The 17058-nt window shown below is 41.2% G+C and overlaps 1 protein-coding gene across 1 annotated transcript in view; it reads left to right on the forward strand.

The window, feature by feature from the left end:
- Positions 1–1378: 1378 nt before the first annotated feature.
- slc30a7 (solute carrier family 30 member 7) overlaps positions 1379–17058 on the forward strand; it is a 54238-nt gene continuing 38558 nt past the window's right edge. Inside the window, exons 1-7 of the mRNA XM_055941034.1 lie at positions 1379–1545; positions 2092–2193; positions 2637–2750; positions 6064–6151; positions 6342–6474; positions 13976–14176; positions 15730–15777. Of these exons, the coding sequence (XP_055797009.1) occupies positions 1466–1545; positions 2092–2193; positions 2637–2750; positions 6064–6151; positions 6342–6474; positions 13976–14176; positions 15730–15777 (766 nt within the window). The 5' untranslated portion in view covers positions 1379–1465. The remainder of the gene's footprint in view (positions 1546–2091; positions 2194–2636; positions 2751–6063; positions 6152–6341; positions 6475–13975; positions 14177–15729; positions 15778–17058) is intronic.

The raw sequence follows: 17058 nt of genomic DNA on the forward strand, positions 1-17058 counted from the left end.
TCTTCCACCTCTGGATTACTGACCTCTGCCTGTCGTCCTGTACCTTGGCCTCTGCTCTGGATTATCGATCCCTGCCTGCCTTGATCTGTCGTTTGCCTGCCCCTGTGGTTACAATAAACATTGTTACTTCACACAGTCTGGACTTGGGTCTTACCTTGATTCCTGATAGATGAAGGTTATTTCCCAGCACTCCCTGGTTTCCCTAATGTGGTATCCTCACTGGGATTCATGCATTATTCTTTTATAATGAAATCCAGAAGAGCAGGAAATGAGTGCCTATATGGATGCACTTGCAGCACTATTCTCACAGTGGAAGAATCAATGTTTTGAAGTGTTTGCAGTCCAATGTATAGCCAGTCTTACGTTTTTGTCAGTCTTTTTCTTTTTTATTCAACAGCCTAAACAGCAATGTAGATTTCATGCCATCACCAGCAATGGGGTCTAGCTTGCTTATCCAGAGCTTGGGGGGTATCTAGTGGTCAAAAAGATAAATACATTGGCAGATTCTTCATATTGCATGTTGTACTTTTCTTTTAGCAAACTCGGCCTAAAGTTGAACAAAATTGCATTACATTATTGAGGGCTTAATTTCAATACATTTCTGATAATAAAAGTTGAAAAACAAGTTTTCTATTATATGAATGACAAAAATGACATAGGGTAGCCTATGTTTTCTCTATAATGGAAAACTGAATTTTGTCAACCTTAATACTAGATTGTTAAACGAGTAACTCAAATAAACTTTGTTCCGTTTTAGACTTTATTTGGGAAATGTGAATTATAAGCTTTCATGAGCATGTTGTTTTTCATTCATATTAAAATAAATGTATTATTTTGTTGAATAAATCAGAAATTACTGTGCGACACAGGATAAACACATTTTTTATTACTTTTTGTAACGACATTGCATTTGTAAGCACTATTGTGCAATCAGGGCAATGTAGCCTACTCAGGGTGAAGAACTGTAGGCTGAATTGATCTGAGACAGTATCTGATGTGATGGTGAAAGTGTTCTATTAAAAATTTATTTTTATTTTTTTACCCCTTTTTCTTCCCAATTTCGTGGTATCCAATTGGTAGTTACAGTCTTGTCCCATCACTGCAACTGAACGATAACTATTTGATGGGGAGCAGCATAGCCTTCTATTACAATTAATGATTTTGGGTAGCAGTAGTATCTGATGGGGAACAGAACCCCTGAATGTAGGATAGCCAACTGTATCCATACACCAACATATCATTGGCTTTATTTTAGATATGTCTCAAAACCTATCCCCTTATTATTCTATTTGACCTGTGCCATACTTGCTTAGGCAGGCAGTATAGTTTATAGTAAAAAATGTTCGGCAGCACGAGTGCCCTCTATTGACCGGATGCATGTCCCATCTCCTGCTTGAAGGAGCTGAGTTGGTGGTTGCAGCACAAACCAACAGTCGCTAGCTAGCCACAGTCTGGGACTGCTAAAATGTTACCATTATCTATAAAAGACGACGAGTACAAGCCAGCCAAATTCAACCTCCTTGCCAAGATTTCAGGATGGTTCAGGTAAGTTGTCGTATTCGTACTGTCTTTTTGTTTTATTTAGCTATTTTGTATCTATGCTAATTCAGATATCTGAAAATCATGCCAAAATATGATGCTTCCTGAAACATAATGGATTTATTAGCTAGCAACTTTACAATCTATATTGGTTGACCAGAGATATATTGTTGTCAGCTAACGTTACATAGACATATTTATAGGGGACAGTAGCTGGCTAGATAACTTAGCTTCCATTCCATGCCGGAATGGATGTCTTAACTAGCCAACACAGCTGAACGTTACTTCCGACTTACTTAGCTATCTAGTAGTAGCTATCTAACCTAGGGCGGTTGTATAATATTCAATATTTGTATGCGGTCAACATGCTTTACAGCTAAATGGATACAATATTTGCCATGGCTAACATTACTTCTCATTCATGAACTGCCAAACAAAAGCAATACGCTCGACTGTTGTGATTAGCGCAAGGCTAGCTTGTTTGATAACTCTTGTTAGCTTGCGGCTTTCATCAGCTGGGATTCTAACTCAGTGCAATTTCTTATTTTCCAGATCAATCCTATCTGATACAACATCACGCAATTTGTTTTTCTTTCTCTGTCTGAATCTGTCCTTTGCTTTTGTGGAATTATCGTACGGCATATGGAGTAACAGGTAAGTTCTGACCGTATATAAATCGAAAAACACGCAACTCTTATTTCAGGATGTGCCACGTATGTCTAAGCATTGTGCCATAAACCGTTGCTTGCACTGCCCCTATCAGTGGGAATGCACCACAAACGATATATATTTGAGTTACTTTGATAATTGTTATTCCCCAATGTGTATTAAAATGTCTATTCAGCTTGACGTCTGTGCATTAATTTCTGCCAGGACATCCTCGCTGCAACATGTGTTCAAATTACCTGGAACCAGCTGATTATCTGTCTGGGTTCCCAGGCTAGTATTCAATTGTCACTATCAAAAAATTAATGTCTTCCCATAGACAAGTAACTAGCTAGCTAGAACTAATATGTGCAAGAATAAATATGTTATTGTTTAATCAGCCATTACTTAGTCATTCATAAAAGTACTGTGTTTATTTTTTTTGCTCTCAGTTTAGGCTTGATATCAGATTCCTTTCACATGTTCTTCGACTGCACTGCACTTTTAGCCGGACTTGCAGCCTCAGTGATCTCCAGGTGGAGGTCAAATGACTCCTTCTCATATGGGTACGTATGCGATCAATGTAGACCAGGGGTTTCAAACATACATGGGTGGTTTGATCTTTTGTTATAGCAGTATCGAAAGGAGTTTGTAAGATGTTTTAATTGAGGTACACCGAGCACTCACGTACCCGTCTCGCGTGTTTTCATTGTTGCTCCTAGAGGATTTTCCACCACGTACCAACAGACTACACTGTCGTACGGCTCCAGAAGTGTCTTTATACCGGTATCATATTAACTAAGTTGACTAATGAAACCAAGATGATTTCTTGACAACACAAGGCTCTTGCGTGGTACTCTTTAGATGCCAAGGGAAGAAAACCCTTCAGTAAGAGAAACAACAGAATGTTCCACAAAAGAGGAGTACTCACGTTTGACTCCCCTCCAGAGAGCTGATTCTGAAGCTTTCAACCAACACGGCTAAAAACCTTAGCATCCCATCCTCGTCGCTATTATGTAAAGGATATTTTCAGGTGAATAAAAAAAGAAGTGCAATCGTTGATAAGTTGAACAGAGTCTCCAGAACAGTCTCCAGAACAGAAGTAGAGAAAATGTCTAACAGGCCTCTTGGCAACGCCCTTTAGAGAACATTTGGTACTGTCCGATTAGAATATAAACATAAGCCCGAGAGGCTTGTATGAAGTCAAAACAAAAGGCGGTGACTATGCCACCTACTACAGAATCAGTACTAAACTCAGCAAAAAAAGAAACGTCCCTTTTTCAGGACCCTGTCTTTCAAAGATATTTTGTAAAAATCCAAATAATTCACAGATCTTCATTGTAAAGGGTTTAAACACTGTTTCCCGTTCTTGTTCAATGAACCATAAACAATTATTGAACATGCACCTGTGGAACGGTCGTAAAGACACTAACAGCTTACAGACAGTAGGCAATTAAGGTCACAGTTATGAAAACTTAGGACACTCAAGAGACCTTTCCACTGACACTGAAAACACCAAAAGAAAGATGCCCAGGTTCCCTGTTCATCTGCGTGAATGTGCCTTAGGCATGCTGCAAGGAGGCATGAGGACTGCAGATGTGGCCAGGGCAATAAATTGCAATGTCCGTACTGTGAGACGCGCTACAGGGAGACAGTACGGACAGCTGATCGTCCTCGCAGTAGCAGACCACGTGTAACAACACCTGCACAGGATCGGTACATGCGAACAGCACACCTGCGGGACAGGTACAGGATGGCAACAACTGCCTGAGTTACACCAGGAACGCACTATCCCTCCATCAGTGATCAGACTGTCCACAATAGGCTGAGAGAGGCTGGACTGAGGGCTTGTAGGCCTGTTGTGAAGCAGGTCCTCACCAGACATCACCGGCAACAACGTCGCCTATGGGCACAAACCCACCGTCGCTGGACCAGGCAGGACCGGCAAAAAGTGCTCTTCTCTGACGAGTCACAGTTTTGTCTCACCAGGGGTGATGGTCGCATTCGTGTTTATCGTCGAAGGAATGAGCGTTACACCTAGGCCTGTACTCTGGAGCGGGGTCGTTTTGGAGATGGAGGGTCCGTCATGGTCTGGGGCGGTGTGTCGGCCTGAGCTTGTTGTCATTGCAGGCAATCTCACTCGCTGTCCGCCCTCATGTGGTACCCTTCCTGCAGGCTCATTCTGACATGACCATCCAGGATGACAATACCACCAGCCATACTGCTTTTTCTGTGCATGATTTCCTGCAAGACAGGAATGTCAGTGTTCTGCCATGGCCAGCGAAGAGCCCGGATCTCAATCCCATTGAGCACGTCTGGGACCTGTTGGATCAGAGGGTGAGGGCTAGGGCCATTCCCTCCAGAATTGTCTGGGAACTTGCAGGTGCCTTGGTGGAAGAGTGGGGTAACATCTCACAGCAAGAACGGGTAAATCTGGTCCATGAGGAGGAGATGCACTGCAGTACTTAATGCAGCTGGTCGCCACACCAGATATTGACTGACTTTTGATTTTGACCCCCCCCCTTTGTTCAGGGACACATTATTCCATTTATGTTAGTCACGTCTGTGGAACTTGTTCAGTTTGTCTCAGTTGTTGAATCTTATGTTCATACAAATATTTACACATGTTAAGTTTGCTGAAAATAAACGCAGTTGACAGTGAGAGGACTTTTCTTTTTTTTTTCCTTGTTTATAATAATCAGTGTGTCCTCGGTACTTGTTCCTTCAGTTGCTCTGACGTCAATCACTATCAAATGATACGAGAACAACCTATAACATTCAGTATCAAGTCTAGTGACCATCAACCCCTACACAAATCAGTGTCACAAACAGAACACTGGAAAGCACGTGTGTTGCGGAAAGGGAAAACATATAAATATGCTAAGCATTGTGTTAATTACTCTTAACTGAATATTAATTTTATTCATCTTAAATATTCCCATTACAAATAAATATAACACATTTTTAAGAGTGGCCCTCCAGACCTCAACTAAGACTGTATGCGGTCCGTGGGGGAAATTGAGTTTTACACCCCTGATGTAGAGTGCTAGCTAAGAGTGAAGCTACAATGGTTACGTTGTCTCAAACTAATAAGGTGTGTCTGCTGATGTTTACATTGATGTTTGTGACGTCTCCATATTCCAAGCATATACGGATACCTGCATTATTTCTGATCTTATGCCTTTATTGATATCCACGGTTGCCAATCCTCCTGGTGAGCACAAACTTTCTGACAGAATGTGCACCTTCACTTAGGGCTGGCGCGGTAATTGTATAATCATGTAACCGACGATTATGGATGAAGACTGATGAAAATAAAATAAGTCATAACCATTTATGACTTAATATTCAAGTCGACAAACTCTACCCAAAAGTAGTCAAGTAAAAGTAAGCCTTGTTCACATAACAGCTGATATAAAGCGAGAGCAGCGGAGACAAAGTTTTAGAATTTAGTGTTGTGGAACAAACGGGAGGACTGAAGACTGCTGAAGTCCGAAGTTTCCATTTCCATGGGCACATGGACTCTACAACGTGATGAAACTTCATTGCTCCTTGTTTCAGCAAGGTTTTGTTGCAAACTAGTATCATGAAATGCATGCACTCAATGGCTTACCAAAAACAGGGCACACTTTGTGACAGTTAGGAGGAGAAAATGTGCTTCATGAACGACTATAACGGTGGTCGTTTGACTGACAAATAAGACATGTAAAATTCCATGACTGTCACAGCCCTACCTTCAGTACACATTTGGATGTGTGTATTGCTACTCATGTAACAAAGGTGGTGCAGTTGTTTTAAATCCCATTGGTATTTGGATAGGTGATTAGCCTTAATTGTTTACCTGTGTATTGTCTTTCTAATTCTTATCTGTTTTTCCAGGTATGTGAGGGCAGAGGTGTTGGCAGGGTTTGTGAATGGCCTGTTCCTCATCTTCACTGCCTTCTTCATTTTCTCAGAAGGTGTAGAGGTATGTCACAGAACAGTCATTTTCATCATATCACATAATGAAACCAGGTTGATGGGCCTAGTGTTTGGACAATATTTTTTTAAACTGAAATTGACAATTGTATCTACCTTTTTTTATTTAAGATGATCCATTCTGAATAACGTTCTTGTGATGTTGTTTGACTGGTCTTGTCTCCTGCTGCTTCTGACAGAGGGCTTTGGAGCCGCCACACGTGAATCACGATCGCCTGCTACCAGTGTCCGTCGCTGGACTGCTGGTTAACCTGGTTGGCATCTTTGTGTTCCAGCACGGGGGCCACGGCCACTCTCACGGCGGGGATGAAGGTAGGACCAGGACATCTCTCTCTCTCTCCAGTGTCACTTTGCACCTCCATATCACTACATGATACCCTAATCATAACATTCCCAAGTGGTCAGTCCTTTCCTGATAATTTCTCTCTTCAAAGTTCCTGTACTTCCTCCTTGTGCTTCTATGCTCGGTCTTAAAGCATATACTATTGGGGTGGAGCCATGCGGTGATTTGCCTTATCAATTTTTCTCCTAAGGTTCCTTTACTTGGCGGTCCCCCAAGTTGTTCACTCAAATCCTCCCCAGGCTCACGTGTTTGGCTTTCTCTCTACTCTTTCTTTCCCAAGTATCTCTCTCTTTCCCAAGTCCCTTTGCTCTCCGCCTAACCCCTGTCCACTCTGAAGTCACCAGTCCCTGTACCCTTTTCAAACACCCTAATTTTAGCTTGTCTCATACTGTATGAAGGAAAGCTAGTTTTGTCGGGAAACTAGTCAGACAACATGTACATGACTTGAAGCTGCAGCACATGATATGCAGCTAACAGTCAGCTGAGCTTCACATCCAGTTAGAGATTAGAAACACTCCTCTTAGGGACGTCAAACTTTCAGCCTGCTGCGCAGACACTGGAGGCTCTAGTCTAGAGCGCCCGGAAAATTGTTTTCGAGAGCATTTAAAAAAAATCTAAATGATTAAATGAGTGAGAAATAGATGTCGTTGTTGCAATAGTTTGTGAGTTGACATGTTACATTTTTTTGCCATATTCAATTATTGTGTTCATTCCGCTAATGTGGACAATTTGCTACTACCTTACACAAGGTTGAATTTTCACCCCATAAAATTTAGTGGAATTACCCGTTTTACCTCAGATTGGTGATGTTAGTATAAAAGTTTAGTCATCACGATGACATAAGATTGATTGCTTAAATCAGATCAATATCTTTGGTTTTGTGCCATTAATTTTATCTCTCGCGGTGGGATGCTCAGGACTTAAATCTTGTTAACCTGATGAGGACAGAGGGCGCTGTTGTCACTTTGGGGGGAAAACGTGCCCAATTTAAACGGCCTCGTACTCAATTCTTGCTCGTACAATATGCATATTATTATTACTATTGGATAGAAAACACTCTAGTTTCTAAAACCGATTGAATTATATCTGTGAGTGAAACAGAACTCATTTGGCACAAACCTCCTGACCAGGAAGTGGAAAATCTGAAATCGATGCTCTCTTCTGGGTCCTGCCTATAAATGGGCATGATACCTATTAGTATACATGCACGTCATACACCTTCCCCTGGATGTCAAGATGCAGTGAGAGAAGAAATGGAGTGTTTATCTTGGTCTGAGATGGAATACGTCCTCTTGGAATGACGAGTCACCGATTTCCTGTTTTCAGGAAGGCGCGAGGAGGACAGTGGGATTGCCTTTTGAAAAGCTGTCGTTATAGGCGACTACTATCTCCGGCTTTGATTTTATTTGATACATGTGACCATATCATCGTAAAGTATGTTTTTTTCAATATAGTTTTATTAGATTTTTGAAATTTATTCGGGACGTTAGGCGTGTTGCGTTGTCTGCCTTTGTTCAGAAAGGAGAGCTTCGCGCCACTTGGCCAGTGTGCTTGCTAATTCAAGAGGGAAAAACGATGTTCTAAATCCAAACAACGACTGTTCTGGACAAAGGACCCCTTGTCCAACATTCTGATGGAAGATCACCAAAAGTAGGACCCATTTTGTGATGCTATTTCATATATCTGTCGAACTGTGTACTAGTAGTTTTGCGCCCAGGTTTTGGCCACTCTCTCGCTATAACATAAGCCTTATGTCGTAATGAAGATATTTTTAGAATTCTAACACTGCGATTGCATCAAGAACTAGTGTATCTATCATTTCCTATACAACATGTATTTTTTTGTAATGTTTATGAATAGCTATTTGGTCAGAATAGCTGAGAGTCTAATAGAAATATCCGCACATTCTGGGAAAAATAAGCTACGTTAGCATAATGGATAACCACTGATTTCAGCTCTAAATATGCAAATTTTCAAACAAAACATAAGTGTATGTATAACCTGATGTTATAGGACTGTCATCTGAGGAAGGTTTATGAAGGTTAGTGAAAATGAATATCTTTTGCTGGTTTATTCGCTAACGCTAACGTGCCTATTGCTATCGCTAACGTGCCTTGATGAATGAATGCGGTAGTGTGGTAGGCTATTGTAGTAAGCTAATATAATCCTATATTGTGTTTTCGCTGTAAAACACTTAAAAAATCGGAAATATTGGCTGGATTCACAAGATGCTTGTCTTTCATTTGCTGTACACGATGCATTTTTCAGAAATGTTTTATGATGAGTATTTAGGTATTCCATGTTGGTCTCTGTAATTACTCTGGCTGCTTCGGTGCTATTTATGACGGTAGCTGCAATGTAAAACTGATTTATACCTCAAATATGCACATTTTTCGAACAAAACGTAGATTTATTGTGTAACATGTTATAAGACTGTCATCTGATGAAGTTGTTTCTTGGTTAGTTTGGTTGGTTCTTGGTTAGTTAGGTTGGCTTTGTGCATGCTACCTGTGCTGTGAAAAATGTCTGTCCTTTTTTGTATTTGGTGGTGAGCTAACATAAATATACGTGCTGTTTTCGCTGTAAAACATTTTAAAAATCGGACATGTTGGCTGGATTCACAAGATGTGTACCTTTCATTTGCTGTATTGGACTTGTTAATGTGTGAAAGTTAAATATTTCTAAGAAATATATTTTGAATTTCGCGCTCTGCCTGGAATGTGGGAGGAGTTCCGCTGGCGGAATGCTGGAGCAGTAAAGGTTAATGAAATCACACGAATAGTTACGTTTCTAGCCACACAACAATACATGGATTTGACTGTCAAATCAGCACTTAAATAGCAGTCAACCGTTGTCAGTATTGGTATTCTATGCCGCGTTGTGACTCTTTTAAGTTAACTAACAGAAAAAATTGTATGTTCCGTTTTCCATGATGGCAGCCTCCCGAAATAAACATCCGACATTCCAAAATATACATATAAGCCTTTTACAAGTTTCATCTAACCAGCCATGTATAGGTTATTCAAAGTTTCCCTGTGGCCTTTGGATAGTGTTAGTTCAAACAGCGCTACACCACAAACGTTTGCCCCCGTTCTATTGATTTCAGTGTGATATTAATGGAAGTGATTAACAAAAGTGTTGCGTTACACTTACCGTGTTGCGACCAACATGAAACAAAATGCAACACTTCAAAATGTCTTCTACAATCCGTGTGGTTTTTGAGTTGTGTTAGTTTTAACAGGACGTGCAACCTCTTGCGCAATTGATTTCAACGTGATAGCGATATGAGTGATTGACAAATAAGTGTTGCATTTCTTTTTCCGTTTTGGTGACCCCCAAATCCAAATGCATCACTCAAATGTAGCTGACTGTCTTCTGCAGGTTGTTCTCTAGCCAGTGATTTAAAAGATATCTCCAGTTTCCATGTAGTTTAAAAAAAAGTTTTGAACAGCATGGAATCTAATATCGATATCGGTGATTTGTTGCCACTTGTCAAAACAAACGGTATTTGGTGCGTGTGCAGTTTAAGGTGCTTGTTTTAAAGAAAATACAATAAATATATTATTGCTATTGTTGCGCATGTACAGTTGAAGTTGGAAGTTTACATACACCTTAGCCAAATACATTTAAACTCAGTTTTTCACAATTCCTGACATTTAATCATAGTAAAAATTCCCTGTTTTAGGTCAGTTAGGATCACCACTATTTTAAGAATGTGAAATGTCAGAATAATAGTAGAGAATTATTTATTTGAGCTTTTATTTCTTTCATCACATTCCCAGTGGGTCAGAAGTTTACATACACTCAATTAGTATTTGGTAGCATTTGCCTTTTTAAATTTAACTCAAAGGCTAGGAGGTATCACTTCTGTAGCGAATAAGAGTTCAAAGTTCATACCATTCACAACCAAAGCTCACGCTGAGGTTGGCTTCGTTCTGTAGTTATTATCTGAATCCTTCTGACATCGGACCGTCGTCCTAATGTACCCGAAACAGAAGGTTACATTTTTGTCAAGGGCTTATATAGTGGAGGGAGAGAAGGGTGTGTTTCATAGTTTATAACCCATGCGTGGTCCCATGGTGTTTATACTTGCGTACTATTATTTGTACAGATGAACGTGGTACCCTCAGGCATTTTGAAATTGCTCCCAAGGATGAACCAGACTTGTGGAGGTCTACCATTTTTGTTCTTGGCTGATTTATTTTTATTTTCCCATGATGTCAAGCAAAGACGCACTGAGTTTGAAGGTAGGCCTTGAAATACATCCACAGGTACACCTCCAATTGACTCAAATGATGTCAATTAGCCTGTCAGAAGCTTCTAAAGCCATGACATAGTTTTCTGGAATATTCCAGGCTGTTTGAAGGCACAGTCAACTTAGTGTATGTGAACTTCTGACCCACTGGAATTGTGATACAGTGAAATAATCTGTCTGTAAACAATTGTTGATAAAATTAATTGTGTCATGAACAAAGTAGATTTCCTAACCGACTTGCCAGAACTATAGTTTGTTAACAAGGAATTTGTGGAGTGGTTGAAAAACAAGTTTTAATGACTCCAACCTAAGTGTATGTGAACTTCTGACTCAAACTGTGTGTACAGTCGTGGCCAAAAGTTTTGAATGACACACATATTAATTTTCACAGTCTGCTGCCTCAGTTTTTATGACGGCAATTTGCATATACTCCAGAATGTTATGAAGAGTGATCAGATGAATTGCAAAGTCCCTCTTTGCCATGCAAATTAACTGAATCCCCAAAACATTTCCACAGCATTTCAGCCCTGCCACAAATGGACCAGCTGACATGTCAGTGATTCTCTCGTTAGCACAGGTGTGAGTGTTGACGAGGACAAGGCTGGAGATCACTCTGTCATGCTGATTGAGTTTGAATAACAGACTGGAAGCTTCAAAAGGAGGGTGGTGGTTGGAATCATTGTTCTTCTGTCAACCATGGTTACCTGCCAGGAAACACGTGCTGTCATCATTGCTTTGCACAAAAAGGGCTTCACAGGCAAACCTATTGCTGCCAGTAAGATATCACCTAAATCAACCATTTATCGGATCATCAAGAACTTCAAGGAGAGCGGTTCAATTGTTGTGAAGAAGGCTTCAGGGTACCCAAGAAAGTCCAGCAAGCGCCAGGACCGTCTCTTAAAGTTAATTCAGCTGCGGGATCGGGGCACCACCAGTACAGAGCTTGCTCGGGAATGGCAGCAGGCAGGTGTGAGTGCATCTGCATGCACAGTGAGGCAAAGACTTTTGGAAGTTGGCCTGGTGTTAACGACAGCAAAGAAGCAACTTCTCTCCAGGAAAAACATCAGGGACAGACTGCTATTCTGCAAAAGGTACAGGGATTGGACTTCTGAGGACTGGGGTAAAGTCATTTTCTCTGATGAATCCCCTTTCTGAATGTTTGGGGCATCCAGAAAAAAGCTAGTCCGGAGAAGACAAGGTGAGCTCTACCATCAGTCCTGTGTCATGCCAACAGTAAAGCATCCTGAGACCATTCATGCGTGGGGTTGCTTCTCAGCCAAGAGAGTGGGCTCACTCACAATTTTGCCTAGGAACACGGCCATGAATAAAGAATGGTACCAACACATCCTCCGAGAGCAACTTCTCCCAACCATCCAGGAACAGTTTTGTGACGAACAATGCCTTTTCCAGCATGATGGAGCACATTGCCGTAAGGCAAAAGGGGAACAAAACATTGATATGTTGGGTTCATGGCCAGGAAACTCCCCAGACCTTAATCCCATTGAGAACTTGTGGTCAATCCTCAAGTCAAAACAAAAACCCACAAATTCTGACAAACTCCAAAAATTGATTATGCAAGAATGGGCTGCCATCAGTCAGGATGTGGCCCAGAAGTTAATTGACCACAAGTCAGGGCGTATTGCAGAGGTCTTGAAAAAGAAGGGTCAACACTGCAAATATTGACTCTTTGCATCAACTTCATGTAATTGTCAATAAAAGCCTTTAACACTTATGAAATGCTTGTAATTATACTTCAGTATTCCACAGTAACATCTGACAAAAATATCTAAAGACACTGAAGCAGCAAACTTTGTGAAAATGTATATTTGTGTCATTATCAACTTTTGGCCACAACTGTAGGTAGTACAGTTTATATTTAATACATCACACTGTTTCTGCATATTGGTTATTGATTTGGACATTTAACCTGATATTTATCCAAATGTCTTGTCAGCAGGAAGCAGCATAATTTTCAACTTAAGTTTTAGGAATATAAATGTATCTTTCAACATGACTTTCCAATGGTGTTGTACTTCATCAGGTAAAAACAGCTGTCCAAAAATGTGCTGCGATTTCTGATGTATTTTGATGATATACCAGAAGTCACCAAAATGGGTTTGCCCTGCCTATGTCCTCTGCATTTCACCATTTAGCAAACAACATGGCTCCTGCTTGTGCTCACCTTCACTCCACCTTCTTTGGTTCCGTTCTTCTGTCTCTCCGAGGGCAAAGAAGATGATTGTGGACTACAGGAAAAGGAGGACCGAGCATGCTGTAGTGAAGCAGGTTGAGAGCTTCAAGTTCCTTGGTATCCACATGACCAAAAAACTGTTATGGTCCAAACACACTAAGGCAGTCGTGAAGAGGGCACGACAAAGCCTATTCCCCCTCAGGAGATGGAAAAGATTTGGCATGGGTCCTCAGATCCTCAAAGTTCTACAGTTGCACCATCGAGAGCATCCTTACGGGTTGCATCACTGCCTGGTATGGCAACTGCTTGACCTCCAACTATAGGGCACTACAGAGGGTAGTGTGTACGGCCCAGTACATCACCGGGGCCAAGCTTCCTGCCATCCAGGACCTCTATACCAGGAAGGCCCAAAAAATAGTCAAAGACTCCAGCCACCCTAGTCATAGACTGTTCTCTCTGCTACCGCACGACAAGCGGTACCGGAGCTCCATACTTAACAGCTTCTACCCTGAAGCCATAAGACTGCTGAACAGTTCATCAAATGGCTACCCAGACTATTTGCATTGACACCCCCCACATGTACATATTACCTCGACTAACCGGTGCCCCCCCACATTGACTCTGTACCGGGACCTTCTTGTTTAAGAAAAATAATAATAATTTACTTAACCAACAATGCAGTTAAGAAAAATAAGTGTTAAGGGCTTGTAAGTAAGCATTGTAAGGTCTACTACGCCTGTTGTTTTCTGCGCATGTGACATGCAATTTGATTTGACATTTACTATAGTATGACTTTTGTCAGGTTAATTAGCTGAACACGTTCCTCAAGCAGGGAGCACCCCGAATAGAAGAGCACCAAAGCCAAGTGTATTCTTTCACCTTTATTTTCAATAGAATGCCAACTGATTTACATGTTTTCCTCTTGACACAGATGTAGCTGTAGGTGTTTGAGCACAAGAATAAACTGGTCTGCTGACATTTTTTCAGTAATAATGATAATAATCTGTGTCTTCTATCTCTGCAGGTCATGGCCACAGTCACTCTTTGTTCAATGGCAGTACGGGACACGGACACAGCCATGGGGGGCATGAGTCCAAACACGGAGATGGGCACGGGCACAGCCATGGAGATGGGCACAGCCATGGAGATGGGCACAGCCATGGAGATGGACATGGGCACAGTCACGGAGGGCACGGTCACTCCCACGATGACCCCCACTGCCATGGTGAGACCACACCTGGCACAGAAAACAATGGCTGTAATGCTCCAGAATTGATAGTTAGTTCAGTGGGTTGCAATGTTTTATTTCCATTTAGGTAAATACACAAAACATTTGAGGAGAGTGAATATGCAGTGTATGAAAATGCAAACACCAGCAACATTTTCCCAAGAATTAATTGTAGATTCATATTGAAGATAATTTAAATGAGTTTTCTGCTTCTCAATGTGTTGGCATTATTTAGGGGTCCAATCCCAAATAAATTCCTACCCATTCCTTGTTAAAGGTGCAATTTGGGTTGCTACATCCATTTCTGGACTTTAAAATTCATGATACCCAATGATTCTTAAAGAGTGTAACTTATAAATGCCTATGAGCTTAGTTCAACTGTCGTACCACGTCAGAACCCCAAATATATGCTTTTTTTCGTTCAAATATTTTTGATCGAACACACACAGGAATGGTGTATAGGTATAAAAGGCAGGTATACAATTTTTATCTAAACATAAAAGAGCAGACAGAAACAAAAAGACCCAGAGTTCTGGGTACAAAACAAATATTACAAAACAAGACATACAGAACAAGGACAGGTAGAAAGAAAGAGGGTAGGTGTCACCCCCCCAGTTATTCCCCCCCTTTATCCCTCCCCCGCTTCTTCCCCCCTTTATCCCTTCCCCTTATTCCCCTCCCGACTGCTCGGGTGGCGGTGCCAGCACATGCTGCCCAAAGGTGGATTAAAATATTACTATTGAGAGTGCTTTAAATATATGCTTTTTTTTTACGCCATTTTAAACAAACACTGTATAGCCTCAAAACATGGTTAAAGCTATAATTTTGATACCATGGATGGTCAGTCCTTGCATCCATAGCTGTCTATGAATTTGAGTGGTCACATTTTTCCAGCCCCATACCTCAGTTATTTATCAAATCAGTGGTCGCTTTATTGTTTTAACAACATATTTCCCCTTTAAATCTCTATACACTGAATTAGTGCCTTCTAGCTGAAAATGACTTTTTGCCTACAACGCTAGGTGGCGCTATTACCACATTTGCTGATACCTTCCAAATCCTGTCAGCTCTACCAGCGGGACTCAAAGATGTACTGGTGGGGAAAGGGAGCTGTTTTTCAAGGCCTGATTGTTCAGTGTGTGCAATTATTGACTGTTCACTCACCGTTGTCTATCACTTTTACCACAATTCAGTCTTTGCTAGCACTACATGGTTTGACATGTAAACTGGCACTTTATGTGTATGTGGCAGCACTTCACTCACCTTTTCAGTCATGGCCTGTATGGTTCAGTTGGTAGAACATGGCTCTTGCACTGCCAAGGTTATGGGTTCGATTCCCGGGGCCACCCATACGTAATTACTGTAAGTCGCTTTGGATAAAAGCGTCTGTCAAATGACAGTTGTTGTTATTATATATTGTGTCCCAGCAGAAGTCTCGCTGAACCTATGCAGGCAGTTGAAATGCTGTTGTTAATCTAATTTGTTGTTTGCCCTGTTTTCTATAGTTAATACCAATTGTCTGCTGTATTTAATGTATTTATTTATTCCAGATGAACTGCACACACCAGGCAAGGGCTCCAGCAAACAGATTTTGCAAGGTACTGAACATTTAAATGACTTAGCTATTTTGATGCACAGCATAATCCAGCTATTGACTAATTTGTTCACCTACTGTATGTACGCTGCGCACAACGTTTATTTTTAAATATTTACTTACACCACCATCCGTCACCTCCGTAATGGCCGATTTAATGTTGTGTGTGTGAGATTGTAGTCATGCGTTTTCATCCAGTTCGAGATAAAAAAAAATGTCTCGATTTGAACTCTCCCTTTTTATACGTAGGCCTACTTAAAACCTTACATCTATCTGTTTGATTGTGTTTCTGACATCGCAGCCAAACCATTTGAAATGGTGTGAGATTATATGGGACTGGTCATTGGTGGGAAACACTCAAGGCACCAATTACATCTGAGGAAGAGTCCAGGATCACTGTCACTTTAAACTGCTTTGTCCATGCTTTTATGGGAAAGGGCTGAGAAGAGAAAGTAGTTTGACCCTTTCACCCAGCGCATAGAGAGAAATTAAGAGAGAGCGAAAGAATGGGGCCTTTGGAGGCCTACTCAGGGGAAAAACTGGACCCACACAGAAGTTGGAGTGGCATAGGGGGCTCTGGAGAATGGAGAGGGATGGGAGAAAGAAAGGGGGGGTTGACAGTGCGAAAGGTGACTTAACCCCTGTCCCTGTTGAGCCATTGGTTGAGGACCATTCCTCTGCTTCCGATTGAATTGTTATGAAGCTAGTCTATCCCAGGAGATTGGTTGATATTTTCTTTGTCAACTGCTGTGTTTTCCATATACAAAGTGCATGGTACTTTTGGCGTAGAATGACTTCCTCCTCAACATTCCTTTTCAACTTCAGTTTTCATCAAAAACCTTGCCACATCACAGGTCCTATGTCACTGTAATATTATGGCTCCTGTACAATTGCAGTGCTAGATTGGGCTTCAGTAAAAGTCCCAAATCAAAGTTATAGGCACAGTAGCAATTTATAATTTGTGGTTGAAGTGCCCCTTTAAACACCTGGAATAGGTTTTGAGGCTAAAACTTTTTTTGTGCATTAATTAATATAATTTCACTGTCTTAGCCTGTAAACATTTTTTTTATTCTCCACACCGACTAGGTGCAGTGAAATGTGTAGAAATGATAGTACAGCGGCGCTGGAGCAAATTAGGGTTAGGGCCTTGCTCAAGGGCACATCGACATATTTCGTTACCTTGTCGGCACAGGTATTCGAACCAGCAACCTTTCGGTTCCTGGCCCAATGCTCTAACCGCTAGGCTACCTGCTGCCTATCTCAACATCTGAAGGCTAACCCCAGC

The sequence above is a fragment of the Salvelinus fontinalis genome, chromosome 12 (assembly GCF_029448725.1).
Source record: "Salvelinus fontinalis isolate EN_2023a chromosome 12, ASM2944872v1, whole genome shotgun sequence".
NCBI classification, from domain to species: domain Eukaryota; kingdom Metazoa; phylum Chordata; class Actinopteri; order Salmoniformes; family Salmonidae; genus Salvelinus; species Salvelinus fontinalis.